General features: G+C 44.4%; 1 protein-coding gene across 2 annotated transcripts; it reads left to right on the top strand.

Annotated features, from left to right (window-relative positions):
• The first annotated feature begins 359 nt into the window (after positions 1–359).
• LOC123764610 (protein O-linked-mannose beta-1,2-N-acetylglucosaminyltransferase 1) lies at positions 360–25,498 on the top strand. 2 transcript variants are annotated; one of them, XM_069314460.1, is made up of 17 exons: positions 360–1,179; positions 2,963–3,013; positions 3,603–3,679; positions 5,472–5,675; positions 7,454–7,684; positions 8,996–9,104; positions 11,086–11,213; positions 11,605–11,675; positions 13,026–13,130; positions 14,071–14,139; positions 14,421–14,513; positions 17,206–17,401; positions 18,773–18,969; positions 19,328–19,436; positions 20,019–20,093; positions 20,709–20,818; positions 25,296–25,498. In XM_069314460.1, the coding sequence occupies exons 1-17, from the start codon at positions 1,050–1,052 to the stop codon at positions 25,495–25,497; spliced, it is 2,157 nt and encodes a 718-aa protein (XP_069170561.1). In that variant the 5' UTR covers positions 360–1,049; the 3' UTR covers position 25,498. The 2 variants fall into 2 exon arrangements, with proteins under 2 accessions (XP_069170561.1, XP_069170562.1); XM_069314461.1 differs by lacking the exon at positions 20,709–20,818 and having other exon boundaries at positions 361–1,179; positions 25,296–25,461.
• The last annotated feature ends 889 nt before the right edge of the window (positions 25,499–26,387 follow it).

Genomic DNA, 26,387 nt, shown 5'->3' with positions numbered 1-26,387 from the left:
TGTCACAGTTGACAGTGACACAAGGTTCCCACGGGGCAGCTGTCACAATTGACAGTGACACAAGGTTCCCACGGTGCAGCTGTCACAATTGACAGTGACACAAGGTTCCCACGGTGCAGCTGTCACAGTTGACAGTGACACAAGTTTCCCACGGGGCAGCTGTCACAATTGACAGTGACACAAGGTTCCCACGGTGCAGCTGTCACAATTGACAGTGACACAAGGTTCCCACGGTGCAGCTGTCACAGTTGACAGTGACACAAGGTTCCCACGGGACAGCTGTCACAGTTGACAGTGACACAAGGTTCCCACGGGGCAGCTGTCACAGTTGACAGTGACACGAGGTTCCCACGGTGCAGCTGTCACTATTGACAGTGACACAAGGTTCCCACGGTGCAGCTGTCACAGTTGACAGTGACACAAGGTTCCCACAGTGCACCTGTCACAGTTGAAAAGGTAGTAATTGTTAACAAAACACAGTAGGTGACTAAGAACAAAAGATTCATCCATTTAAATAAAAACTGTTTTTCGTACGCCATAAGTAACATAAAAACTGAAAAGTGTGTATAAGTGATTCACTTTACATTCTACCACCTGAAGCACTACCGATTTATTTTGTATAATAATAATAATGATAATAATTTACTTAGTTAAAAGTACATACATACTAACATTAGGATACAAGAACAATGGAGAATTCCTAAGGAAGACAATGCCTAAAGCCACTAATTCGTAGAGCATTTTGGGCATAATGTGGAACAAAGCAGTGAACAATATAGAAGCCCATTGGGGGGTAATTTAAAACTAAATGAGATCACAAACATTAATGAATTGAAGTTGAAAAATATTAAGACACGCGTATCTATCAGGAAAATTTACACGCCATCACTACCAAGAATCTCAGTCGATTAAGGCAGTGTCTGGGATGCTCCCGGACGCAGGTTCGAATCCTTGTCACGGCCCTGGTGGATTTGCTTACCAACAACCATTGCAACAAACAACCCCCCACTACCAAAACAACCACCACTAGCATCAACCACCAACTAGTAATGAGTTTGATGGTTGTAGTGCGGCTGTGGTGCCTAATAGGCACTCTACTCATTACAACTCGGCTAATAATAGGCACTCGACACCCTCTCGTCAGAGACAGCTTCCCCATCAAGTGGAGAATGATCGCAGGTGAGATTGGTTTTCCTGTGGTCCAGAGGTGAGTTAGCATTCCCTGCTCCTCATGTGAGTTACCTGAGTTTTGATGGCTATGAGGAATTGCGAACGGTGAGCATAAATAGCCTCATAAACCCCCCCCGAGAAAATCACAATCAAACTGCATATTCTCTTCGTCCAGGTACAGATCTTGGTACAGATCTTCACTAACAGGGTATAAGCCCTTCTAGATACACGGGGCTCTCCAGAGCTTCTATTTTGTAGCTTAAGAGGGGAAGGGGGCCCGGATTTTGAGACCTAGGCTAATTTAGGCTACGATAATTCATATTAATAATATGAAATCAAAATTTAAGTGGGTTTTAAATCTCTTAGTTGCCCTCGAAGCCTTGGTATGCCTGCATATAATTTTGCACCCTCACGTTGGAAGACTTCTACCATTAGGACAAGTTAGAATAAATTTCGTTCTGTGGTGTCCAAATGTATTCCGCAAAGTCAGACTGATAAGCACTATATAATTTATTATTTGGACTAACTATGCGTGTAGAACAGGATCAAATCACCCATTAACTTCCGTTCTTTTATGTCCGTATTCACACTGTAGACAAGCAGACTATCACACTTGATTTGATTAATATTTCTGTAATTTGACTCTCAAACATTTCTCTGGGTTAGGAATGTTCTATGTTTACCCCCACCGTTTTCTACACATGCTGATTCAGAGTTGAACTATATAATCATACAAAACCCTTTGACTAATTGTGTATATATTCCAGCGGTTTTCCTCTAGAAAGAACTCTTTCAAGAGGTGCCTGTGTATTTATTTTCTTTTGTATGTATTTATTGATGACTGATTTGAATTCCAGATTTACCAAAAAATTGTAATTTGTGTATAAAATTTGTTTACTTACAGTTACACTGGTCATACCGTCTGCGTATCTTTCTCTCATAGATAGTTATTTTGAGCTCAAGTGTTTGGTAAAGCTTAATGCTGAATTTAAACAAACACATCTTTAACAAGAAATTAAGCAAATTGTGCACCTATTCACATTCAGAGAAACTTACACCCTGTGTCTGTCTGTCTGTCTGTCTGTCTGTCTGTCTGTCTGTCTGTCTGTCTGTCTGTCTGTCTGTCTGTCTGTCTGTCTGTCTGTCTGTCTGTCACTCTCTCTCTGTCTCTCTTACTCTCTCTCTCTCTCTCTCTCTCTCTCTCTCTCTCTCTCTCTCTCTCTCTCTCTCTCTCTCTCTCTCTCTCTCTCTCTCTCTCTCTCTCTCTCTCTCTCTCTCTCTCTCTCTCTCTCTCTCTCTCTCTCTCTCTCTCTCTCTCTCTCTCTCTCTCTCTCTCTCTCTCTCTCTCTCTCTCTCTCTCTCTCTCTCTCTCTCTCTCTCTCTCTCTCTCTCTCTCTCTCTCTCTCTCTCTCCCTCTCTCTCTCTCTCTCTCTCTCTCTCTCTCTCTCTCTCTCTCTCTCTCTCTCCCTCTCTCTCTCTCTCTCTCTCTCTCTCTCTCTCTCTCTCTCTCTCTCTCTCTCTCTCTCTCTCTCTCTCTCTCTCTCTCTCTCTCTCTCTCTCTCTCTCTCTCTCTCTCTCTCTCTCTCTCTCTCTCTCTCTCTCTCTCTCTCTAAACAACAACAACAACATTGTTTAAACACTATTTTCAGTAGAAATGACATTTAAGAAAACCGCGTTTCTAACGTGGCTCTGAGAATTATTTTTACAATGATTGTTGTTTCCAGATCTGAGAGCTGGAGATATTACAGTCTGACTTAATACCTTCGGACATTAAATTCGTCTCTCCTTACAGAGGATCGCTCGCTACACCCGGTTAACATGACGGCCTTACGTGTCATGCAAGGTTAGTTACACCTGGAAATGGTGTGTTAATGTTTACAGATTAACCGTCCCTGTAATACTTGTTGGCCAGTTGAATCTTTTTGTAATTATTCAATGTGTATTTTACTTGCAAGATGGCTATTTTCTCCTCTCATATTAATCATGCTTCTGTTCCCTCCTTGGTCAGGTCCACCTTCCGACCCTTAGTTAGTTTTTGTTAGCCTCTCTGTCTTAACTAAAGCAATATGTACGTAGACACATTTTATTCATGCTTTATTGTATTTACGCATGTTATTTAAGTTACCCATTACCATGCTTTTCACATTTTCTCCCGTATATTAGCGGATACTACCCTAAATTGATTAAAAAAATTTTCATTTCTTTACAGTATGATATGTATCACTCAGTGTCATACAGATCAGGTCATGCAAGAAATATATTAACTAGTTGCTGAAAATACTTCAACATTCAATCACTAAATCAAATGTTACACGGAGATTATTTTGCCATTAACAAATTTTGAAATAATTATGCTAACTTCATTCAACCATTCCTTCAGTTTTCCCGTGATTTTCTTTTGGAATTACTGTAGACTTAACTCCCCCTTGCAGACCTGGAGGCGGCCATGTTTCAGGTCCGCGTTGAGATCAACAAACACACCATTCAGGTCTACAGAGACACAACTATGGTGAGTTATGTCGTCTGTACACACCAGGGGACAGTCCCTCAGAGTAACGCACCAGGGGACAGTCCTTCAGAGTAACGCACCAGGGGACAGTCCCTCAGAGTAACGCACCAGGGGACAGTCCCTCAGAGTAACGCACCAGGGGACAGTCCCTCAGAGTAACGCACCAGGGGACAGTCCCTCAGAGTAACGCACCAGGGGACAGTCCCTCAGAGTAACGCACCAGGGGACAGTCCCTCAGAGTAACGCACCAGGGGACAGTCCCTCAGAGTAACGCACCAGGGGACAGTCCCTCAGAGTAACGCACCAGGGGACAGTCCCTCAGAGTAACGCACCAGGGGACCGTCCCTCAGAGTAACGCACCAGGGGACAGTCCCTCAGAGTAACGCACCAGGGGACAGTCCCTCAGAGTAACGCACCAGGGGACAGTCCCTCAGAGTAACGCACCAGGGGACCGTCCCTCAGAGTAACGCACCAGGGGACCGTCCCTCAGAGTAACGCACCAGGGGACACTCCCTCAGAGTAACGCACCAGGGGACAGTCCCTCAGAGTAACGCACCAGGGGACAGTCCCTCAGAGTAAGACACCAGGGGACAGTCCCTCAGAGTAACGCACCAGGGGACAGTCCCTCAGAGTAACGCACCAGGGGACAGTCCCTCAGAGTAAGACACCAGGGGACAGTCCCTCAGAGTAACGCACCAGGGGACAGTCCCTCAGAGTAACGCACCAGGGGACAGTCCTTCAGAGTAACGCACCAGGGGACAGTCCCTCAGAGTAACGCACCAGGGGACAGTCCCTCAGAGTAACGCACCAGGGGACAGTCCCTCAGAGTAACGCACCAGGGGACCGTCCCTCAGAGTAACGCACCAGGGGACCGTCCCTCAGAGTAACGCACCAGGGGACACTCCCTCAGAGTAACGCACCAGGGGACAGTCCCTCAGAGTAACGCACCAGGGGACAGTCCCTCAGAGTAAGACACCAGGGGACAGTCCCTCAGAGTAACGCACCAGGGGACAGTCCCTCAGAGTAACGCACCAGGGGACAGTCCCTCAGAGTAAGACACCAGGGGACAGTCCCTCAGAGTAACGCACCAGGGGACAGTCCCTCAGAGTAACGCACCAGGGGACAGTCCCTCAGAGTAACACACCAGGGGACAGTCCCTCAGAGTAAGACACCAGGGGACAGTCCCTCAGAGTAACGCACCAGGGGACAGTCCCTCAGAGTAACACACCAGGGGACAGTCCCTCAGAGTAACACACCAGGGGACAGTCCCTCAGAGTAACGCACCAGGGGACAGTCCCTCAGAGTAACGCACCAGGGGGCGGTCCCCTAGTGTGTCCTTGTGGGACCCCGATATAAACCTAAGAAATGATAAAAGGGCACATTGTAGCAAGGGTTTTATATCCTCAAATAACTAAAACATAAGTTAAGAGAGGTGATTACAATGGTAATATGTCTTAGGTACTAATATTGGGGAAGTGGGCAGTCCAAATTCAAATTTTTATTCAGGTAAAAGTACATAAAATCATTTATGAGCTATATAAGTCCCTCATCCACTTAATTGTCTGTCCCTCACCCACCTGTTTGTGTCCCTCACCCACCTGTTTGTGTCCGTCACCCACCTGTTTGTGACCCTGGTCCACCTGTTTGTGACCCTGGCCCATCTGTTTGTGAACCTGGCCCACCTGTTTGTGAACCTGGCCCACCTGTTTGTGACCCTGGCCCACCTGTTTCTGAACCTGGCCCACCTGTTTGTGACCCTGGCGCCCGTGTATACCGCGTGGGACCCCGGCAGGTGTACGAGAAGCAGGGTGTGACGCCGCAGGGGTCCCCGGGCCACGCCGGGGTGCACGTGGTGGTCCTGGAGGCAGCTGGGGGCGGCGGCGGCCACGCCCTACTCTCCAGACACTTCCTCACACACCAGCCGGCCGAGCACCGCAACCTGGCCTCCTGCCTCCTCTCCCTCATGCCCGGCCGAGTCCTCGTCGTCGCTGCCGTGGTGAGTCCCGCCGCTATACCATGTTCTATATTCACTCTCATGTGGTCCCACCACTTGGGCTGGACGGTAGAGCGACGGTCTGGCTTCATGCAGGTCGGCGTTCAATCCCCTCGATCGTCCATAAGTGGTTGGGCACCATTCCTTTCCCCCCGTCCCATTCCAAAGCCTTATCCTGACCCCTTCCCAGTGCTATATAGTCATAATGGCTTGGCGCTTTCCCCTGATAGTTCTCTCCCTGCCTCCAATTTCAGTATGTGATCAATTACCGGGAAACCTGCCGGTTGAACTCCTCGACTCACAATCCAGAATTCCGGGTTCGAATCCCGGCCGGGACAGAAGTGGTCGGGCGCATTTCCTATCACCTAATGCTCCTGTCCACCTAGCAATAAATAGGTATCCAGGCGTTTGTCAGCTTGTTGGGGGGCTGCAAACTGATAAGGATCCCAGGATGCAGGTTCGACCCCCGGGAAGGCCTTGATTTAGGCCTAACATGTACTGTATATATATACTGGCTGCCTGTCCCTCGACACGTTGAACTAATTATTAAGTATAAATTACTGAAGCCAATAACTAATTGGGTCTCATTCCACAGTTTAGGATTCTTTGATTTGCAACGCTTTTCTACTTTGGATAAATCGCTCTCCTGATATTTAATATAATAAAAAAAAAACTCAATGAAGTTGTTGAATATTGTCTGGGACTGGAGTTTGTTATTGTTTGTTGATTTAAGTGTTAATTTATAGTCAAATATCTCAAAAAACGCGGGCGGCGGGCGCCAAAAATCTCTCAAAACGCGCCCAAATTCGGGGCCAGATTCACGAAAGCACTTACGCAAGCACTTACGAACGTGTACATCTTTCCTCAATCTTTGACGGCTTTGGTTACATTTATTAAACAGTTTACAAGCATGAAAACTTGCCAATCAACTGTTGTTATTGTTATAAACAGCCTCCTGGTGCTTTGGAGCTCATTAACTGTTTAATAATTGTAAACAAAGCCGCCAAAGATTGAGAAAAAATGTACAGATTCGTAAGTGCTTTCGTGAATCTGGCTCCTACTAGGAGTCGAAAATAATTTTGGGTTGTAGATGTGCCAGCATTGATGCTGCTCATCACCCTGGCTTTTAATAGTTATTGTTTACACCATAAGTTTGTTTCATGTTTAGAGTTGATGTCGTGTATGTTTACTGAGACAAGAAAATACATCTCGAAGGGATAGAGTAGCTTAGGCTATTTCTACCCAGATGTATATGTTTATCTCTCAGAATGTTCGGTAATACGTTTATTGCTTGTGATGTGTGTCTATGTATGTATTAACTCGATGTACTGAACAGGGTGAGAATAGCTTGAGCTGGTTGATACCTGGTTGATACCTGGTTGATGGGGTTCTGGGAGTTCTTCTACTCCCCAAGTCCGGCCCGAGGCCAGGCTTGACTTGTGAGAGTTTGGTCCACCAGGCTGTTGCTTGGAGCGGCCCGCAGGCCCACATATACCTGCTTGATGGGGTTCTGGGAGTTCTTCTACTGCCCAAGCCCGGCCCGAGGCCAGGCTTGACTTGTGAGAGTTTGGTCCACCAGGCTGTTGCTTGGAGCGGCCCGCAGGCCCACATATACCTGGTTGATGGGGTTCTGGGAGTTCTTCTACTCCCCAAGTCCGGCCCGAGGCCAGGCTTGACTTGTGAGAGTTTGGTCCACTAGGCTGTTGCTCCAAGCAACAGCCTTTGTGTGTATTTTACCTCAATAAACTTATTTCAATTTCAATTTCAATTTCAACCCACAGCCGGACGCGGTAACCTTCCTGGGCCAAGAGGCGGTGCAGGAACTGGAAGTAATGGGTTCCTCTATGATCCGCAACCTGGCCACCTTCGAGGCCTGGGCTATGGTGGCCACCACCCCGACCTCTCCTGCAGTACCTTCCGCCCTCCACACGTCCACGGTCGCTAACCTGTCCTCCGACGCCTACGTTTTATCCACTAATCACCATCGCCCGCAATTATCCACCAACAATGAGGTAGTATATCTTGAACGATGAGGTGATGTCTTCATCGTTTGTTGAAGATTAAAAGTTTGCTAAATAGCTTCATCTCATTTCATATCCTGCATGTATTCTACCTTCAAATACATCAACATCAACTGCTACCTTAACATTGTCATGAAGTTAACATTATATTAATATAATAATGAACTCTACATTAAATACTAGGCATTTGGGGATTGGATAGGTAGAGTTAGAGACTTTGTACACCATATGTAATGGTGGTCCATTATATATATATATATATATATATATATATATATATATATATATATATATATATATATATATATATATATATATATACATATATATATATATATATATATATATATATATATATATATATATATATATATATATATATATATATATATATATATATATATATATATATATACCCTGTATATATATATATATATATATATATATATATATATATATATATATATATATATACCCTGTATATATATATATATATATATATATATATAATATTAAAGTTCTATAAATAGTTAGGTTTGGTGTTAAGGTTCTGATGGCGATTATTGGTACTCACCTAGTTGTGCTTGCTGGGGTTGAGCTATGGCTCTTTGGTCCCGCCTCACAACTGTCAATCAACCTATGACAATCAACGGTGTTTAAGGTACCTTGGTGAAGCATTTACAGCGTTGTGGTTCGAAGAGAAACACGTCAGCAAAACACTGTTCGAGAAGTGTTTGAACGTCATCAGTTGTAGGCAGCTCGTCCTCATAAACACAACCCGTCCATTCCATCCAGCGGTCGACCCCAAAGATGCATTCATCAATTTTAATATGATGTTCATTTAAAATAAAAATTTTCTCACATATAAATTAATATAGTTATATATTATCATACTGTGTATATTTAGGCATTGTAAATGCTTCAGCCACGTATTTCAAATACAAATAATCACTAACAGAACATAACACCAAACCTACCTTACGCCTAACTATACATAGAACTTTAATATATAATAATATTAATATATAAGTGAGAACAAACCTAGTTTTAATACACAAAATATTAAAATGGATAAATGCGTCTGGGGGGATGGCGGCAGCTTTAACGAGCCTGGCATGAAGACGGGTTGCAGAAAGTTCTTTCAAAAGAGCTAAAACTTATAGGCTGACTCCCTCGATCTTCTAGATGCAATAAAAACAAATAATAATTCCCATTTTTAATTATTATTTCAGCAAATAATTAAGATTTATCCATTCTATTATTATGTATTTTATATATTAATTATTTGGTACATGAATACAGCAGATGTGGCGAGGGCGGGTGTGGGCCGAGGCTGCTGCCATTATCCACACACCTGACAGCTTTGTGAGTGGACCACTACACCTGCACACACATGTGCCTAGTACACAAGGTAGGTACTGGACCCAGGGGAGGGTGACCCACTACACCTACACCCCCAGGACACAAGGCAGGTACTGGACCCAGGGGGGGGGGTGGTCCACTACACCTACACACCCAGGACACAAGGCAGGTACTGGACACAGGGGAGGGTGACCCACTACACCTACACCCCCAGCACACAAGGCAGGTACTGGACCCAGGGGAGGGTGACCCAGTACACCTATACCCCCAGGACACAAGGCAGGTACTGGACCCAGGGGAGGGTGACCCACTACACCTACACCCCCAGGACACAAGGCAGGTACTGGACCCAGGGGGGGGGGGTGGTCCACTACACCTACACACCCAGGACACAAGGCAGGTACTGGACACAGGGGAGGGTGACCCACTACACCTACACCCCCAGGACACAAGGCAGGTACTGGACCCAGGGGGGGGGGGTGGTCCACTACACCTACACACCCAGGACACAAGGCAGGTACTGGACCCAGGGGAGGGTGACCCACTACACCTACACACCCAGGACACAAGGCAGGTACTGGACCCAGGGGAGGGTGACCCACTACACCTACACACCCAGGACACAAGGCAGGTACTGGACCCAGGGGAGGGTGACCCACTACACCTACACACCCAGGACACAAGGCAGGTACTGGACCCAGGGGAGGGTGGCCTAGTACACCTACATCCCCAGGACACAAGGTAGGACCCAAGAACATAACTGGTGAAGGCGTAAGACCTTAACATGCTAAATAAATCACTTATTTTCATTTTCATAACATCTGTTCCATATTTCAAATATTATTTGTATTCAAGCCTGATTGGCAAGTTTTCATGCTTGTAAACTGTTTAATAAATGTAACCAAAGCCGTCAAAGCATGAGGAAAGATGTACACGTTCGTAAGTCCTCGCGTAACTGCTTCGTGAATCTGGCCCCTGATTGTTTTTGGGCCCCTGGGTCAAAGACAGATAAATGGGCCCCCACCCTCTGGTCAGTGTGGCTGTTCAAAGGCTTAACACATACATGTAGACACCTGAGGGACCATACGGTGCAAGAGAGCCCAATAGGTCATGACCTAATTGGCCTGTTGGGTAATTCAAGCTCCTGATTACACATTCGGTATCAACTTGTCTCGCTGTAACACACTTAGTCAGATCTTTAGCCAATTCCAAAGTCTCCAACGGGGCCTGAGAGCTGAGTGGACAGCGCTCGGGATTCGTAGTCCTAAGGTTTCGGGTTCGATCCCCGGTGGAGGCGGAGACAAATGGGCAAAAAGTTTTTCACCCTGATCCCCCCTGTTACCTAGCAGTAAATAGGTACCTGGGAGTTAGACAGCTGCTACGGGCTGCTTCCTGGGGATGTGTAACAAAAAGGAGGCCTGGTCGAGGACCGGGCCGCGCGGACGCTAAGCCCCGAAATCATCTCAAGATAACCTCAAGATAGGTCTGGTTAAGCATTATCCCAACATGAGATGGAAGACACATGAACGTCATTCTATGGCCTTGTAGCTTTATCTCACATATTTCTGTTTACATAAATGAAGATTGGATTTCGACTGTTAAACATTGAATTTGAATTTTGAGTTAATTGTATCAAGCGTTCCTCAGTTATTAACAAATACGAAAAGCTTTTTTCCATCATGAAGTACGCATTCAAACCAGCCAGAATGGCCTGCAATTCAGTTTATGTGCATGAAATATAATTATTATGTTGAAGTTCAATTCCCCCCCCCCCCCCCCCGACCCAACCACTTTGGCTAGACGGTAGAACGACGGTCTCGCTTCATGCAGATCGGCGTTCAATCCTCGACCGTCCACAAGTGGTTGGGACACCATTCCTTTCCCCCCGTCCCATCCCAAATCCTTATCCTGACCCCTTCCCAGTGCTATATAGTCGTAATGGCTTGGCGCTTTCCCTTGATAATTCCTTCCCCCCCCTCCCCCCGTCTATTGTGCAATGCTCAGTGTGTTCCATTGTGTGGTGTTGCCAGGCGTGTGGTGCAGCTGGCATGAGGACCCGACGATGCAAGAGCAACGGGACTTCTGCAACACCTACGACGGCTACCGGACGTTGTGTTCCTGCAGCCTGCCTCTCACACCCTCCCTCAGGCACTCTGCCGTGAGTCTTTTCCAAGTTTAGTAAGAATAGTGAAGCTATTCTTACTTTAATAAACTAATTCCGTGTAGAATTTCAATACGGAATGGAGTTTCTTCCGTCTCTATTTCCCGCCTACATAGAGAGTAGCGAGTGAGCCTTATGCTACTTCCACCCTAAACCAAACTGTGTGGTAGGAGATTTAGTCTTTCCAGAAACTGTAACTCTAGTTTCCCCGGAGATTTTTGTGTTGCAGGGATATTGCTATGCGGGTCCAAAGCCTCTCTGACTGACCCACTACATGTTGCTCATTTCTGTCTTCCTTAGGCAAGGGATGAGTAGTTATTAACTCCATGCTGATCTTGTGTATCTCTATGCTGACTTTGTTTATTTGCATGCTGATGCCCGCCTCCAGCCGGAGATCAAGATGAATGAGGTCATACCAGTGGCCATGCTCACTGCTGTTAAGCCCTTCAATTTCTACAGGTCAGTAACCTGTCAGCTACGTGTATGCTAGGCTAGTAATCGACTTGAGAATGGTCCAGGACGGACCGAAACGTCGTCGTCCCTTCACTTTCTAGTGTGTAGTTTGGTCAACACTTAGGCTAGTATGTACATACACTAATATATGTTTCAAGCTTATGTGGACGGTGGTGCAGTGGTAGAGCTCCGGCCTCTCACCATACAGATCAAGTTAATATTTCTCTACATCTATAAATTAGATTGTCTTTCTCTGCAAGGTTGGAAGCCAGATGCTCTGGGCTAGCCTCACCCCTTTTTAACAGTATTTTCTGCTGGATACGTGCACAACGTGGGAGGGGTCGGAGTTAGCATAAATGAACTGAGTGCCATTTGATATGGTGTCAAATCGACCCCTACATGAATCTTGCAATATCATATTAACAAGACTGAACTACTTATGGTTTTGTTTATTTTTCCCCTTACTATATTATAATTTATGCTTTCCAGGGACAAGCAGCCTGTGTATGTATATATGTTAGGTTTATATTGAGGTCACCCCCAAATTCGAACTACTGACTCAGGATGTAACTGCACTTGACTAACTCCTGGGTACCTAGTTACTGCTAGGCGAACAAAGGCATTAAGTAATTGGAAACATTCCCAACTGTATCTGTCCTGCCTGGGATTCGAACCTGGGATTCCCGATTGTGAGTCGAAAATGAACCCAACTGCACTACCGAGACCCTCATATAAAACATTACGCACTGATGTCCACAAAATTAAAGAAAAACCTGAATATCATAATTTGCCTGTAATGCAAATTTTCGAATGCAATGTAATGCCAAACTCTCTCCCCAACCCAGTTGCATGTTGTTGTCAGTGTGTAATCGTTTGTAATTTATTTATTTATATATATATATATATACAAGAAGGTACATTGGGATTGTGAGGATACATAGCATAGTAATTACATTCTTGTAAAGCCACTAGTACGCGCAGCGTTTCGGGCAGAAACGATGACTTTGACTTGTAATAATAATAATAATAATAATAATAATTTTTATTTAGATAAGGTACATACATAAAGAGATTTTACAAAGTTTGTTAGCTTTATAGATAGAGCTAGTACATACAATGCCTAAAGCCACTATTACGCAAAGCGTTTCGGGCAGGAAAAACATTAATGACTAAAGCTTAAAACTAATGGGTAAAAAGAATAAAATGTGTTGAAAACAAATAAAAATAGAGGTAAAAGAGGGGGGAACATTGTTGAAAAAGCAGCACAAATACAATTACAATTAATGACTTCGCCCAAGTTTATTTTGAGAAGTGATTTGCAATATGCGCCCCTATCTGTGTTGGCCCCGCCCTCAGGCAGCTGGTGAACCTGCTGGGGACGCCCGGGGCCGCCCAGACGCCCATCCTGGTGCTGGTAGACGGCCCCAACACTGAGATCATCAGGCTGGCTCGTCTCTTTGGGTGAGTCACTATAAACCCGTTTTACCTAGCTGGTCTCACTTAGTTGGTCTTGCCTAGCTGGTGTTATCTAGCATAGTTGGTGTTATCTAGCGGGTCTTCTCGTGGTTTCTGGTCTTCTATATATACTTCTATATATATTCTATATATACTCCATCATATACTGCAGGAGGAATGGTATCCACAAAGCACGAGGCTACTGACGTGTTGATATTTCTCTATAATGTTCTCACTAACTGTGTTCTTCACTAACTGCCTGTAACAAAACGCCTTGTCTGTGTGTGGGTGTGTTTTTACCTATATTTGTTTTATTTTTCAGTTGATAGTTATATTCGTTTTAACAGCGATGAATCACAATAGCGTGGCTGAAGATATGACGACCAACCCATGCATCAGGAGCTGGAGAGACGACGACTTTTCGGTCCGTCCTGATTCTCAAGTCGAGTGTGAGAATGGTCGACTTGATTATGGTCCAGGACGGACCGAAACGCCGTCCTCTCTCCATTGTCTGATGTGTGGTTCGGACATAATAGTTCGGATTCTCCTGTCGTCCCCTCCTCCTTCCTAGCCTCACAGACAGCTCTCCTGTCGCCCCCTCCTCCCTCCTAGCCTCACAGACAGCTCTCCCGTCGCCCCCTCCTCCCTCCTAGCCTCACAGACACCTCTCCTGTCGCCCCCTCCTCCTTCCTAGCCTCACAGACACCTCTCCCGTCGTCCCGTCCTCCTTCCTAGCCTCACAGACACCTCTCCCGTCGTCCCGTCCTCCTTCCTAGCCTCACAGACACCTCTCCCGTCGTCCCGTCCTCCTTCCTAGCCTCACAGACAGCTCTCCTGTCGCCTCCTCCTCCCTCCTAGCCTCACAGACACCTCCTATCCTCAGAGATAAGCCTGGAGTATCCTAGCAACGAGGTGTTTACAATCTGACCAGTTGTGGTTCCCACAGGCTGGAGGTGTTGGTGCATCAGCCCCAGGGTGAGCCAGGCTCCGCTACGCTTCTCAACATGCACTTCAGGTAATGACCCATTTATATTATATATGTACATTTTCCTTCACATTATTACTGCATTTTTTCACTTATGGCTAGAATACAAGTATGAAACATAGCGACTTTGTCATTGATCAAAAGAGAAAGGGTTGCCGACCAGCTGCGCAAGGCTCTCTTCAGCTGTTTGTTTCAGGCTTCTCTCTTGTGTCCTACATATATGCTATGTTTACTTGGGTGATGTTCATGTTAGTTATGTAATTTTCTGTCTCCTGGTACCGTCTCCGTCGGTCTGGTGGTAATGTCTCCAGGTTCTCCGTCCACAATGTCTTCAATTACTTCCCCGAGGTGGACAAGGCCATCATCTTGGAGGACGACCTCCTGCTCTCACCTGACTTCCTCTCGTGAGTACCTGCACCTCTTCCTTGACTTACTCTCGTGAATGAGTAAAAAATGTGTTAAACTTAGTAATTCAATCAATAATCCCCCACTGACCACTTACTCTGGATACATAACAAGTCTGCAGAGGACACTCTTAAATTCTACTCACACACTTCAAATAAAATCCTAAATGTTGACCAGACCACACATTAGAAAATGAAGGGACGACGACGTTTCGGTCCGTCCTGGACCATTCTCAAGTCGACCATTTTCACAATCGACTTGAGAATGGTCCAGGACGGACCGAAACGTCGTCGTCCCTTCATTTTCTAGTGTGTGGTCTGGTCAACATACTTCAGCCACGTTATTGTGACTCCTCGCCTGCAAAATTCTAAATGTACTGCTGTAGTTACTTATATTTTTCTGATATGCAAATTCACGTATGTAAATGAACCTAGGCCTTTTAAAATGGCTATGAACAGCCTAGTTCATAACACAGCGTGTGTATGTGTGTATGTGTAATTTACTATTTGTATCTGCAGAATCGAGCTGTTAGCTCTTGGACCCCGCCTTTCAAACCATTTGATTTTTTATCTTATGTCTACTACATATATTTCTGTTACTCACGCACACATAGCCGGAAAGCAGCCCATAGCAGCTGTCTGACGCCCAGGTACCTATTTAAAGCTAGGTGAACAGGTGCATCAGGGTAAAAGTAACATTTGTTTCTACCTCTGCCGGGGATCGAACCCGGGCCCTTAGTTCTACGATCCCCAAAGCGCTGTCCACTCAGCCGCGAAGCTCCTGTGTGTGTGTGTGTGTGTGTGTGTGTGTGTGTGTGTGTGTGTGTGTGTGTGTGTGTGTGTGTGTGTGTGTAATTACCTAAGTGTAATTACCTAAGTGTAGTTACAGGATGAGAGCTACGCTCGTGGTGTCCCGTCTTCCCAGCACTCTTTGTCATATAACGCTTTGAAACTTCTGACGGTCTTGGCCTCCACCACCTTCTCACTTAACTTGTTCCAACCGTCTACCACTCTATTTGCGAAGGTGAATTTTCTTATATTTCTTCGGCATCTGTGTTTAGCTAGTTTAAATCTATGGCCTCTTGTTCTTGAAGTTCCAGGTCTCAGGAAGTCTTCCCTGTCGATTTTATCAATTCCTGTTACTATTTTGTACGTAGTGATCATATCACCTCTTTTTCTTCTGTCTTCTAGTTTTGGCATATTTAATGCTTCTAACCTCTCCTCGTAGCTCTTGCCCTTCAGTTCTGGGAGCCACTTAGTAGCATGTCTTTGCACCTTTTCCAGTTTGTTGATGTGCTTCTTAAGATATGGGCACCACACAACAGCTGCATATTCTAGCTTTGGCCTAACAAAAGTCATGAACAATTTCTTTAGTATATCGCCATCCATGTATTTAAATGCAATTCTGAAGTTAGAAAGCATTGCATAGGCTCCTTGCACAATATTCTTAATGTGGTCCTCAGGTGATAGTTTTCTATCTAGAACCACTCCTAGATCTCTTTCTTTATCAGAATTCTTTAAAGATTTCTCACATAATATATAGGTTGTGTGGGGTCTATGTTCTCCTATTCCACATTCCATAACATGACATTTATTAACATTAAATTCCATTTGCCAAGTGGTGCTCCATATACTTATTTTGTCCAGGTCTTCTTGAAGGGCATGACAATCATCTAAATTTCTTATCCTTCCTATTATCTTAGCATCATCAGCAAACATGTTCATATAATTCTGTATACCAACTGGTAGATCATTTATGTACACAATAAACATCACTGGTGCAAGAACTGAACCCTGTGGTACTCCACTTGTGACATTTCTCCATTCCGATACATTGCCTCTGATTACTGCCCTCATTTTTCTATCAGTCAGAAAATTTTTCATCCATGATAGAAGCTTACCTGTCACCCCTCCAATATTTTCCAGTTTCCAGAACAACCTCTTATGTGGAACTCTGTCAAAAGCCTTTTTTAGGTCCAGATAGATGCAGTCAACCCAGCCATCTCTTTCCTGTAATATCTCTGTGGCCCGATCATAGAAACTGAGTAAATTCGATACACAGGATCTTCCTGATCGAAAACCATACTGTCTGTCTGATATTATATCATTTCTCTCCAGGTGTTCTACCCATTTAGTTTTGATTAGCTTTTCCAATACTTTCACTATTACACTTGTCAATGATACAGGTCTATAATTGAGGGGGTCTTCCCTGCTGCCACTTTTGTAGATTGGAACTATGTTAGCCTGTTTCCACACGTCTGCTACGATTCCTGTACACAGGGATGCCTGAAAGATCAGGTGAAGTGGAATGCTGAGCTCAGATTGTGTGTGTGTGTGTGTGTGTGTGTGTGTGTGTGTGTGTGTGTGTGTGTGTGTGTGTGTGTGTGTGTGTGTGTGTGTGTTTGGCGGCGATGGGAGGTTGGTGTTTATATCTTTATTGAAATCGGGGATTATGTTTCCGGAGAGTTTTTATCATTTATTTTCAACTCAGAAAATTCAGAGCGAGAGAGAGAGAGAGAGACGTGGGGGTCGGCTGACTTAATTTTATATACAAGTGGGAAGGGGAGATAGAATGAGAGAAGGGGGAGGGAAAGACAGCCAGTGAGCAGAGAGAGACCCAAGCACATACAACCGGGGTACCCAATTTACCACACTCTATAACCAATCGTATCCACAATACACGCCCTTCCAGTTTCTTCCAGCAGACAGCCTGGCTGCTGGACGCCGACCCGACCATCTTCTGCGTGAATGCCTTCTCCGTCAACAGTTACCCAGAGGTGGCTCACGACCCGACGGTCCTGCGCCGCTTGGACATGTTTCCTCAGTTCGGCTGGATGGTCACCCGTCGCTGGGCCAGAGACCAGTACCAGGCTTGGATTCCTGAAGAGGTTCGTGAGGCTTCGACGTCCCTCGTCCGTGTTCTTCTCTCTCTCTCTCTTTACTCACATCTATACTGCATCTATCTTAATAATTCCTAATCTTCCTCACACACACACACACACACACACACACCTGTTCTGTATCTGTTCACATAGAACATGATCAATTATGGTAAGTAGTTATATAGTTGTCTGAGTACTCGCCAGGTTAAGGTTAGTATATTGTATGCTGTCAAGATAATGTGTCGTCTAGTATACTGTCAAGACTGAAGGTTAGTATATTGTATGCTGTCAAGATAATGTGTCGTCTAGTATACTGTCAAGACTGAAGGTTAGTATATTGTATGCTGTCAAGATAATGTGACGTCTAATATACTGTCAAGACTGAAGGTTAGTATATTGTATGCTGTCAAGATAATGTGACGTCTAATATACTGTCAAGACTGAAGGTTAGTATATTGTATGCTGTCAAGATAATGTGACGTCTAATATACTGTCAAGACTGAAGGTTAGTATATTGTATGCTGTCAAGATAATGTGACGTCTAATATACTGTCAAGACTGAAGGTTAGTATATTGTATGCTGTCAAGATAATGTGACGTCTAGTATACTGTCAAGAATGAAGGTTAGTATAGCATACATATGCTATATGCTCTGTCGCGACTCAAGGTTAGTATACTGACGTGAATATGCTGTCATGCCTGAAGGGTAGTATACTGGCATGCATACACTGTCACGACTGATGGTCAGTATACTGACACACGCATGCAGTCACGACATGACAGTTCAACAAATGGCCACTGCTTTTCGCAGAAAAGCGGTGCTGTTTCTGACGGGGGAAAAAGAGACAATTGCGCATCGCGTCCCGCAGGCGCAGCGCGGACGGTACCGGGTCGAAGAGGAGTTCTACCTCACTTTGTTCCAGCTTCAGACCGCTGCACTCGAATCATCTAATGTTTCTCACCACCCTCTTCCACCCACACACGAAGCTCTGAAGGATCTTGTAGTTTTAGCTTCAGCTTCTCGGAACAAAATGTTTCGTGTACTTTGGCTCACCATAGCTAAGTAGCACGGGCTATGGTGAGCCCGTAGTGAACTGACCGGGCACAGGAGCGGGTCTGTAACTCTGTGTATAAAAGATGGCTGCCAAAACGTTATTAGCAGATATTCACTGCCCAACCACTTGGTGCTGGACGGTAGAGCGACGGTCTCGCTTCATGCAGGTCGGCGTTCAGCCCCGACCGTCCATAAGTGGTTGGGGCACCATTCCTTCCCTCCGTCCCATCCCAAATCCTTATCCTGACCCCTTCTAAGTACTATATAGTCGTAATGGCTTGACGCATTCTCCCTAATAACTCCCTTTTTCCCCTCTCTCGCAGGAGACCGCTGATTGGGACTGGTGGCTATTCTCCCAACACTCCCTACAGGCCGGGCGCCACGCCCTCGTCCCGGAAATAGGGCGGACCTTCCACGCTGGGGCGGCCGGCGCCCACGTCACAGGCTGGGCGCAGGAACATATGTTCAGTCACATGATATACAATCACGACCCAAATGTTAAGCTCAAAGGACTGGAGGAGTAAGTGACGAGTTCCCGTTTTCTTTGCTGGGTGTGCAGACTCCTGCTGCAGACTACCTGCAGAACTTCGTCAGCAGACATGCTCTTTGTCTTTTGAGATTATATAAATTATTTATTATATTGTGGAGTAGATCTCTGAGTGTATATACACTGTGTAGTATATTAATAAGTGTGTATAATCTTCTCGGGTGTATAAGTATGTATAATCAATACAGTGATGAATGAGGTATACTTCTAGGTTATACACAGTGATGAATGAGCTATACACTTCTCCATTGTATACTATCTGTTGCTACGTGTTCATTGTGCGAACAATTAAAGTCTAACAAGCTAATTGTGATCATCCTCGGGGGGCCAGCTTGACACTTGAGCGGTACGAGGCCAAGTTCAAGCGTGAGATACTGGAGGCTGAGGACTTGAAGGATGTCCTCCACCCTTGCTCACGTCCCTTCCTTCCTCAAGACAAGGTAAGATTTACCTTAACTAGGACAAAGTAAGCTTTTCCTTATTCTTTTTTAACTAGGACAAAGTAAGCTTTTCCTTATTCTTTTTTAACCAGGACAAAGTAAGCTTTTCCTTATTCTTTTTTAACCAGGACAAAGTAAGCTTTTCCTTATTATTTTTTAACCAGGACAAAGTAAGCTTTTCCTTATTATTTTTTAACTAGGACAAAGTAAGCTTTTCTTATTCTTTTTTAACCAGGACAAAGTAAGCTTTTCCTTATTCTTTTTTAACTAGGACAAAGTAAGCTTTTCCTTATTCTTTTTTTAACTAGGACAAAGTAAGCTTTTCCTTATTCTTTTTTAACTAGGACAAAGTAAGCTTTTCCTTATTCTTTTTTAACTAGGACAAAGTAAGCTTTTCCTTATTCTTTTTTAACTAGGACAAAGTAAGCTTTTCCTTATTCTTTTTTAACTAGGACAAAGTAAGCTTTTCCTTATTCTTTCTTAACCAGAACAAAGTAAGCTTTTCCTTATTCTTTCTTAGCCACTGTGTACAGGAGCCTTCTACTGGGATCTAAGCGAATGATAATCATTCTTTCCCTACAGGCTGGACCCTTCAGACTGTTCGTGTTGTCGGAGACCCAGAGCGACGAGTATGACTCTTATTATATCATGCAGATTGTGAGTATGACTCGTATGTATCATTCATGTGGTGAGTATGACTCTTATGTATCATTCATGTGGTGAGTATGATTCTTATGTATCATTCATGTGGTGAGTATGGCTAATTTTGCCATCAATAACTGTAAGAAATATTTATAGTAAAATTCTTAATTCTATACACTTTATATATTATATAATATATAATATATAAATATATATATTACTTTACATATTATATAATATATAATAAGCGAAGTAAATAGGACTATCAGGGTTTTATTTTATATTTTTGTTTAGATACAATAGTTATGAAAGTGTGTGAGGCTTAGTTGTGTCTCAATCATTTGGACTGGTCGGTACAGCGAGGGTCTTCGCTTCTTGCAGGTCCGCGTTCGATCCCCGACGGTCCAAATGGCTGTGCACCGTTCCTCCCCCTCACACCCCCTTCCGTCCTATCCCTGATCCTTGTCTCTCATATCCCAGGTGTTGTATAGTACCTGCTAAAGTACTTTCTCCTGATAATACAATACCTTTCCTTCATTGTATTTACTCTCAAGTTAGGATTTATTGTATATGGACTAGTGTGGGGCTGTTGTATGTGTTGTAGTATGTGTTGTGACTTGTATTCTACAGTGCCTTCACGGCTACAGTGACGATAGCAGAGAGAAATACAACGGTGTGGTTCGTTTTAATCTAGAAGGTCGTGTTCTCTACATAATTGGTTGTCCGGCCTCCCCTTACTGGTGAGTTATGCCCCTCTATTGGTGAGTTATGACCTCTACTGGTGAGTTATGTCCCTCTATTGGTAGGTTATGATCTCTACTGGTGAGTTATGATCTCTACTGGTGAGTTATGATCTCTACTGGTGAGTTATGCCTCCTGTTGGTGAGTTATGATCTCTACTGGTGAGTTATGACCTCTACTGGTGAGTTATGACCTCTACTGGTGAGTTATGATCTCTACTGGTGAGTTATGATCTCTACTGGTGAGTTATGATCTCTACTGGTGAGTTATGCCCTCTACTGGTGAGTTATGACCTCTACTGGTGAGTTATGCCCTCTACTGTTGAGTTATGATCTCTACTGGTGAGTTATGCCCTCTACTGGTGAGTTATGCCCTCTACTGTTGAGTTATGATCTCTATTGGTGAGTTATGCCCTCTACTGTTGAGTTATGCCCTCTACTGTTGAGTTATGATCTCTACTGGTGAGTTATGCCCTCTACTGGTGAGTTATGCCCTCTACTGTTGAGTTATGATCTCTATTGGTGAGTTATGCCCTCTACTGTTGAGTTATGACCTCTACTGGTGAGTTATGCCCTCTACTGTTGAGTTATGACCTCTACTGTTGAGTTATGACCTCTACTGGTGAGTTATGACCTCTACTGGTGAGTTATGATCTCTGTTGGTGAGTTATGATCTCTACTGGTGAGTTATGACCTCTACTGGTGAGTTATGATCTCTGTTGGTGAGTTATGACCTCTACTGGTGAGTTATGACCTCTACTGGTGAGTTATGACCTCTACTGGTGAGTTATGACCTCTACTGGTGAGTTATGATCTCTACTGGTGAGTTATGATCTCTGTTGGTGAGTTATGATCTCTACTGGTGAGTTATGCCCTCTACTGTTGAGTTATGATCTCTACTGGTGAGTTATGATCTCTACTGGTGAGTTATGATCTCTACTGGTGAGTTATGATCTCTACTGGTGAGTTATGCCTCCTGTTGGTGAGTTATGATCTCTACTGGTGAGTTATGATCTCTGTTGGTGAGTTATGATCTCTACTGGTGAGTTATGATCTCTACTGGTGAGTTATGCCCTCTACTGTTGAGTTATGATCTCTACTGGTGAGTTATGATCTCTACTGGTGAGTTATGCCTCCTGTTGGTGAGTTATGATCTCTACTGTTGAGTTATGATCTCTGTTGGTGAGTTATGACCTCTACTGGTGAGTTATGCCCTCTACTGGTGAGTTATGCCCTCTACTGTTGAGTTATGATCTCTACTGGTGAGTTATGATCTCTACTGGTGAGTTATGCCCTCTACTGGTGAGTTATGACCTCTACTGGTGAGTTATGACCTCTACTGGTGAGTTATGATCTCTACTGGTGAGTTATGATCTCTACTGGTGAGTTATGATCTCTACTGGTGAGTTATGATCTCTACTGGTGAGTTATGCCCTCTACTGGTGAGTTATGACCTCTACTGGTGAGTTATGACCTCTACTGGTGAGTTATGACCTCTACTGGTGAGTTATGACCTCTACTGGTGAGTTATGATCTCTACTGGTGAGTTATGATCTCTACTGGTGAGTTATGATCTCTACTGGTGAGTTATGCCTCCTGTTGGTGAGTTATGATCTCTACTGTTGAGTTATGATCTCTGTTGGTGAGTTATGACCTCTACTGGTGAGTTATGCCCTCTACTGGTGAGTTATGCCCTCTACTGTTGAGTTATGATCTCTACTGGTGAGTTATGCCCTCTACTGTTGAGTTATGATCTCTACTGGTGAGTTATGCCCTCTACTGGTGAGTTATGCCCTCTACTGTTGAGTTATGATCTCTACTGGTGAGTTATGACCTCTACTGGTGAGTTATGATCTCTACTGGTGAGTTATGATCTCTGTTGGTGAGTTATGATCTCTACTGGTGAGTTATGACCTCTACTGGTGAGTTATGATCTCTACTGGTGAGTTATGATCTCTACTGGTGAGTTATGATCTCTATTGGTGAGTTATGACCTCTATTGGTGAGTTATGATCTCTGTTGGTGAGTTATGACCTCTATTGGTGAGTTATGATCTCTACTGGTGAGTTATGACCTCTACTGGTGAGTTATGACCCTCTACTGGTGAGTTATGACCCTCTACTGGTGAGTTATGACCTCTACTGGTGAGTTATGATCTCTACTGGTGAGTTATGACCCTCTACTGGTGAGTTATGTCCCTCTACTGGTGAGTTATGACCTCTACTGGTGAGTTATGATCTCTACTGGTGAGTTATGACCTCTATTGGTGAGTTATGATCTCTACTGGTGAGTTATGATCTCTACTGGTGAGTTATGATCTCTACTGGTGAGTTATGATCTCTACTGGTGAGTTATGATCTCTACTGGTGAGTTATGACCTCTATTGGTGAGTTATGATCTCTACTGGTGAGTTATGATCTCTACTGGTGAGTTATGATCTCTACTGGTGAGTTATGATCTCTACTGGTGAGTTATGACCTCTATTGGTGAGTTATGACCTCTATTGGTGAGTTATGACCTCTACTGGTGAGTTATGATCTCTACTGGTGAGTTATGATCTCTACTGGTGAGTTATGATCTCTACTGGTGAGTTATGACCTCTATTGGTGAGTTATGATCTCTACTGGTGAGTTATGATCTCTACTGGTGAGTTATGATCTCTACTGGTGAGTTATGATCTCTACTGGTGAGTTATGACCTCTATTGGTGAGTTATGACCTCTATTGGTGAGTTATGACCTCTACTGGTGAGTTATGATCTCTACTGGTGAGTTATGATCTCTACTGGTGAGTTATGATCTCTATTGGTGAGTTATGACCTCTATTGGTGAGTTATGATCTCTACTGGTGAGTTATGATCTCTACTGGTGAGTTATGATCTCTACTGGTGAGTTATGACCTCTATTGGTGAGTTATGACCTCTACTGGTGAGTTATGATCTCTACTGGTGAGTTATGACCTCTACTGGTGAGTTATGACCCTCTACTGGTGAGTTATGTCCCTCTACTGGTGAGTTATGACCCTCTACTGGTGAGTTATGACCTCTACTGGTGAGTTATGATCTCTACTGGTGAGTTATGACCCTCTACTGGTGAGTTATGTCCCTCTACTGGTGAGTTATGACCTCTACTGGTGAGTTATGACCTCTACTGGTGAGTTATGACCCTCTACTGGTGAGTTATGTCCCTCTACTGGTGAGTTATGACCTCTACTGGTGAGTTATGACCTCTACTGGTGAGTTATGACCTCTACTGGTGAGTTATGACCTCTACTGGTGAGTTATGACCTCTACTGGTGAGTTATGTACCCTATTGGTGAGTCATAGAGCTAGATAGAGATGGATATAACTAGAGAGATAGGTAGATAGATACATACAAATAGGTAGAGATAAAGAGGGTGGAGAGAGAGAACAAGTCAGTGCCAGATACCCACCCCTAGTATATGCATGGTATATATATGACCCCCTCTCTCTTGACCCCTGAAGAATGACACTTGACCCTTGAAGGATTCAATCCTGGTCAGCCATGTCCCTAGCTGTCCAGTGCTCTAACCATTTGGGCAGTGATTGTCTGCAAGTTTGGAGGAAGTCGTGAGACCTTCACCACCCATATTACAGGAACAACCGTGGACATCTTCAAGAGGAAACTAGATTGTTTCCTTCAAGGAGTGCCGGACCAGCCGGGCTGTGGTGGGTATGTGGGCCTGCGGGCCGCTCCAAACAACAGCCTGGTGGACCAAACTCTCACAAGTCAAGCCTGGCCTCGGGTCGGGCTTGGGGAGTAGAAGAACTCCCAGAACCCCGTCAACCAGGTATCAACCAAGTATCACCGGACAACATTCCTTGCCTACGCTTAGACCCAGACCTCGCCGGTTAACGGATAACGACATCTCTTTCGATTCGTCCCCGTCCACCGCCTTACACAATGTTCGATTGGCCTCCTTCTCCATTATTCCCCTATTCCTTACCTTTTGTTTGATTGCCCCCTATATTATTTTTATATAAGGTCACCAGCATGACCTGAACCCTACCCAGCATGTTTGGGCAAGGTTTAGGAACACCTCCGAGGTATTTGGGAGCCGGTCGGCCGAGCGGACAGCACGCTGGATTTGTGATCCTGTGGTACTGGGTTCGATCCCAGACGCCGGCGAGAAACAATGGGCAGAGTTTCTTTCACCCTATGCCCCTGTTACCTAGCAGTAAAATAGGTACCTGGGTGTTAGTCAGCTGTCACGAGCTGCTTCCTGGGGGTGGAGGCCTGGTCGAGGACTGGGCCGCGGGACACTAAAAAGCCCCGAAATCATCTCAAGATAACTCAAGATATTGTCTAGGAGCCGACAGACTACATGGCGACACAATCTCCCGGGTGAACTGACTACTTATATCACTAAAACATTTGTGGTGTTACATTCTGGCAAATAATTTACTGTGTACTTCATGTGCAAAAAATGTTTTGTCATATAAAAAAAACTTCTTGCAGCACGCTGTTCCCTGAAGGCATAGCAATCATCAAGCCGAGCCCTGAACTTGTACAGTCAGCTGAGGACGACCTGCTCAAGTGGCAGACGCGGAACTATCCACCATATTATCTTCAGCGCTCCGTCGGGCGCTATCCCGCCCAAGAGTTTCTGATGGAGAACCTTGTTTACAACTACTGGAACGGCACTCTAGTGTACATGTAGCATCTATTATATTCAATAGTTCCAGCAACCTGGTGGTATTTTATATAATAATAATAATAATATGATGATGATGAATTCCTCACAATATTCAAGTTTACAGTCTCCGTGGTGTAGTGGTAAGACACTCGCCTGGCGTTCCGCGAGCGCTATGTCATGGGTTCGTATCCTGGCCGGGGAGGATTTACTGGGCGCAATTCCTTAACTGTAGCTTCTGTTTAACCCAACAGTAAAATGTGTACTTGGTTGTAACAAGGATTCTTCGCGGCGGGGATCGTATTCCAGGGACCTGCCCGAAACGCTACGCGTACTAGTGGCTCTACAACCATGTAACAACTCTTGTATATATCTCAAAAAAACAAAACAAAAAAAACAGTGAGAATTCTTTCCCAAATGACCTTACATGGTTTCAGGCTCCGTGTAAGCACCAATGATGTGTTAATTAATATCCCTGACGCGTTTCATGGATCTCTTGACAAAAATGAATACCCCATAGATTTATTTGTTGACATACGTGACGCTTTACACACCGTTAACCACAATAACCATCTCAATCTCCAACACAGTGGAGTCTGAGGTCACCAGGTGCGCACCTCTGCTTGTTTTGATGCCTGAAAGAAAGCTTGGAGGGCTTGAAAACTTGCAGAACGAAGCCTTGAGGATAATCCTTGGGTTCCCTCGTACCACAAAGATACTTAATATGAGAAAGGAACTTAATATTCTGAGCGTTGTTGATCGTGTTACTGAAATTAACTGTCAAATTGGTATAAAAATGCTTAGGCTAACTCATCCTAATCCTTGCACAGAAGCCCTCCAGAATTTCTTTATTGAAGATCAGCATTGTTCCAAATGGATAACAAAAACTGGAACTCAACTCAGAATGTATCAGGTTC

Source organism: Procambarus clarkii, chromosome 79 (assembly GCF_040958095.1).
Source record: "Procambarus clarkii isolate CNS0578487 chromosome 79, FALCON_Pclarkii_2.0, whole genome shotgun sequence".
NCBI classification, from domain to species: domain Eukaryota; kingdom Metazoa; phylum Arthropoda; class Malacostraca; order Decapoda; family Cambaridae; genus Procambarus; species Procambarus clarkii.
This window is presented reverse-complemented; position numbering and strand designations above follow the sequence as displayed.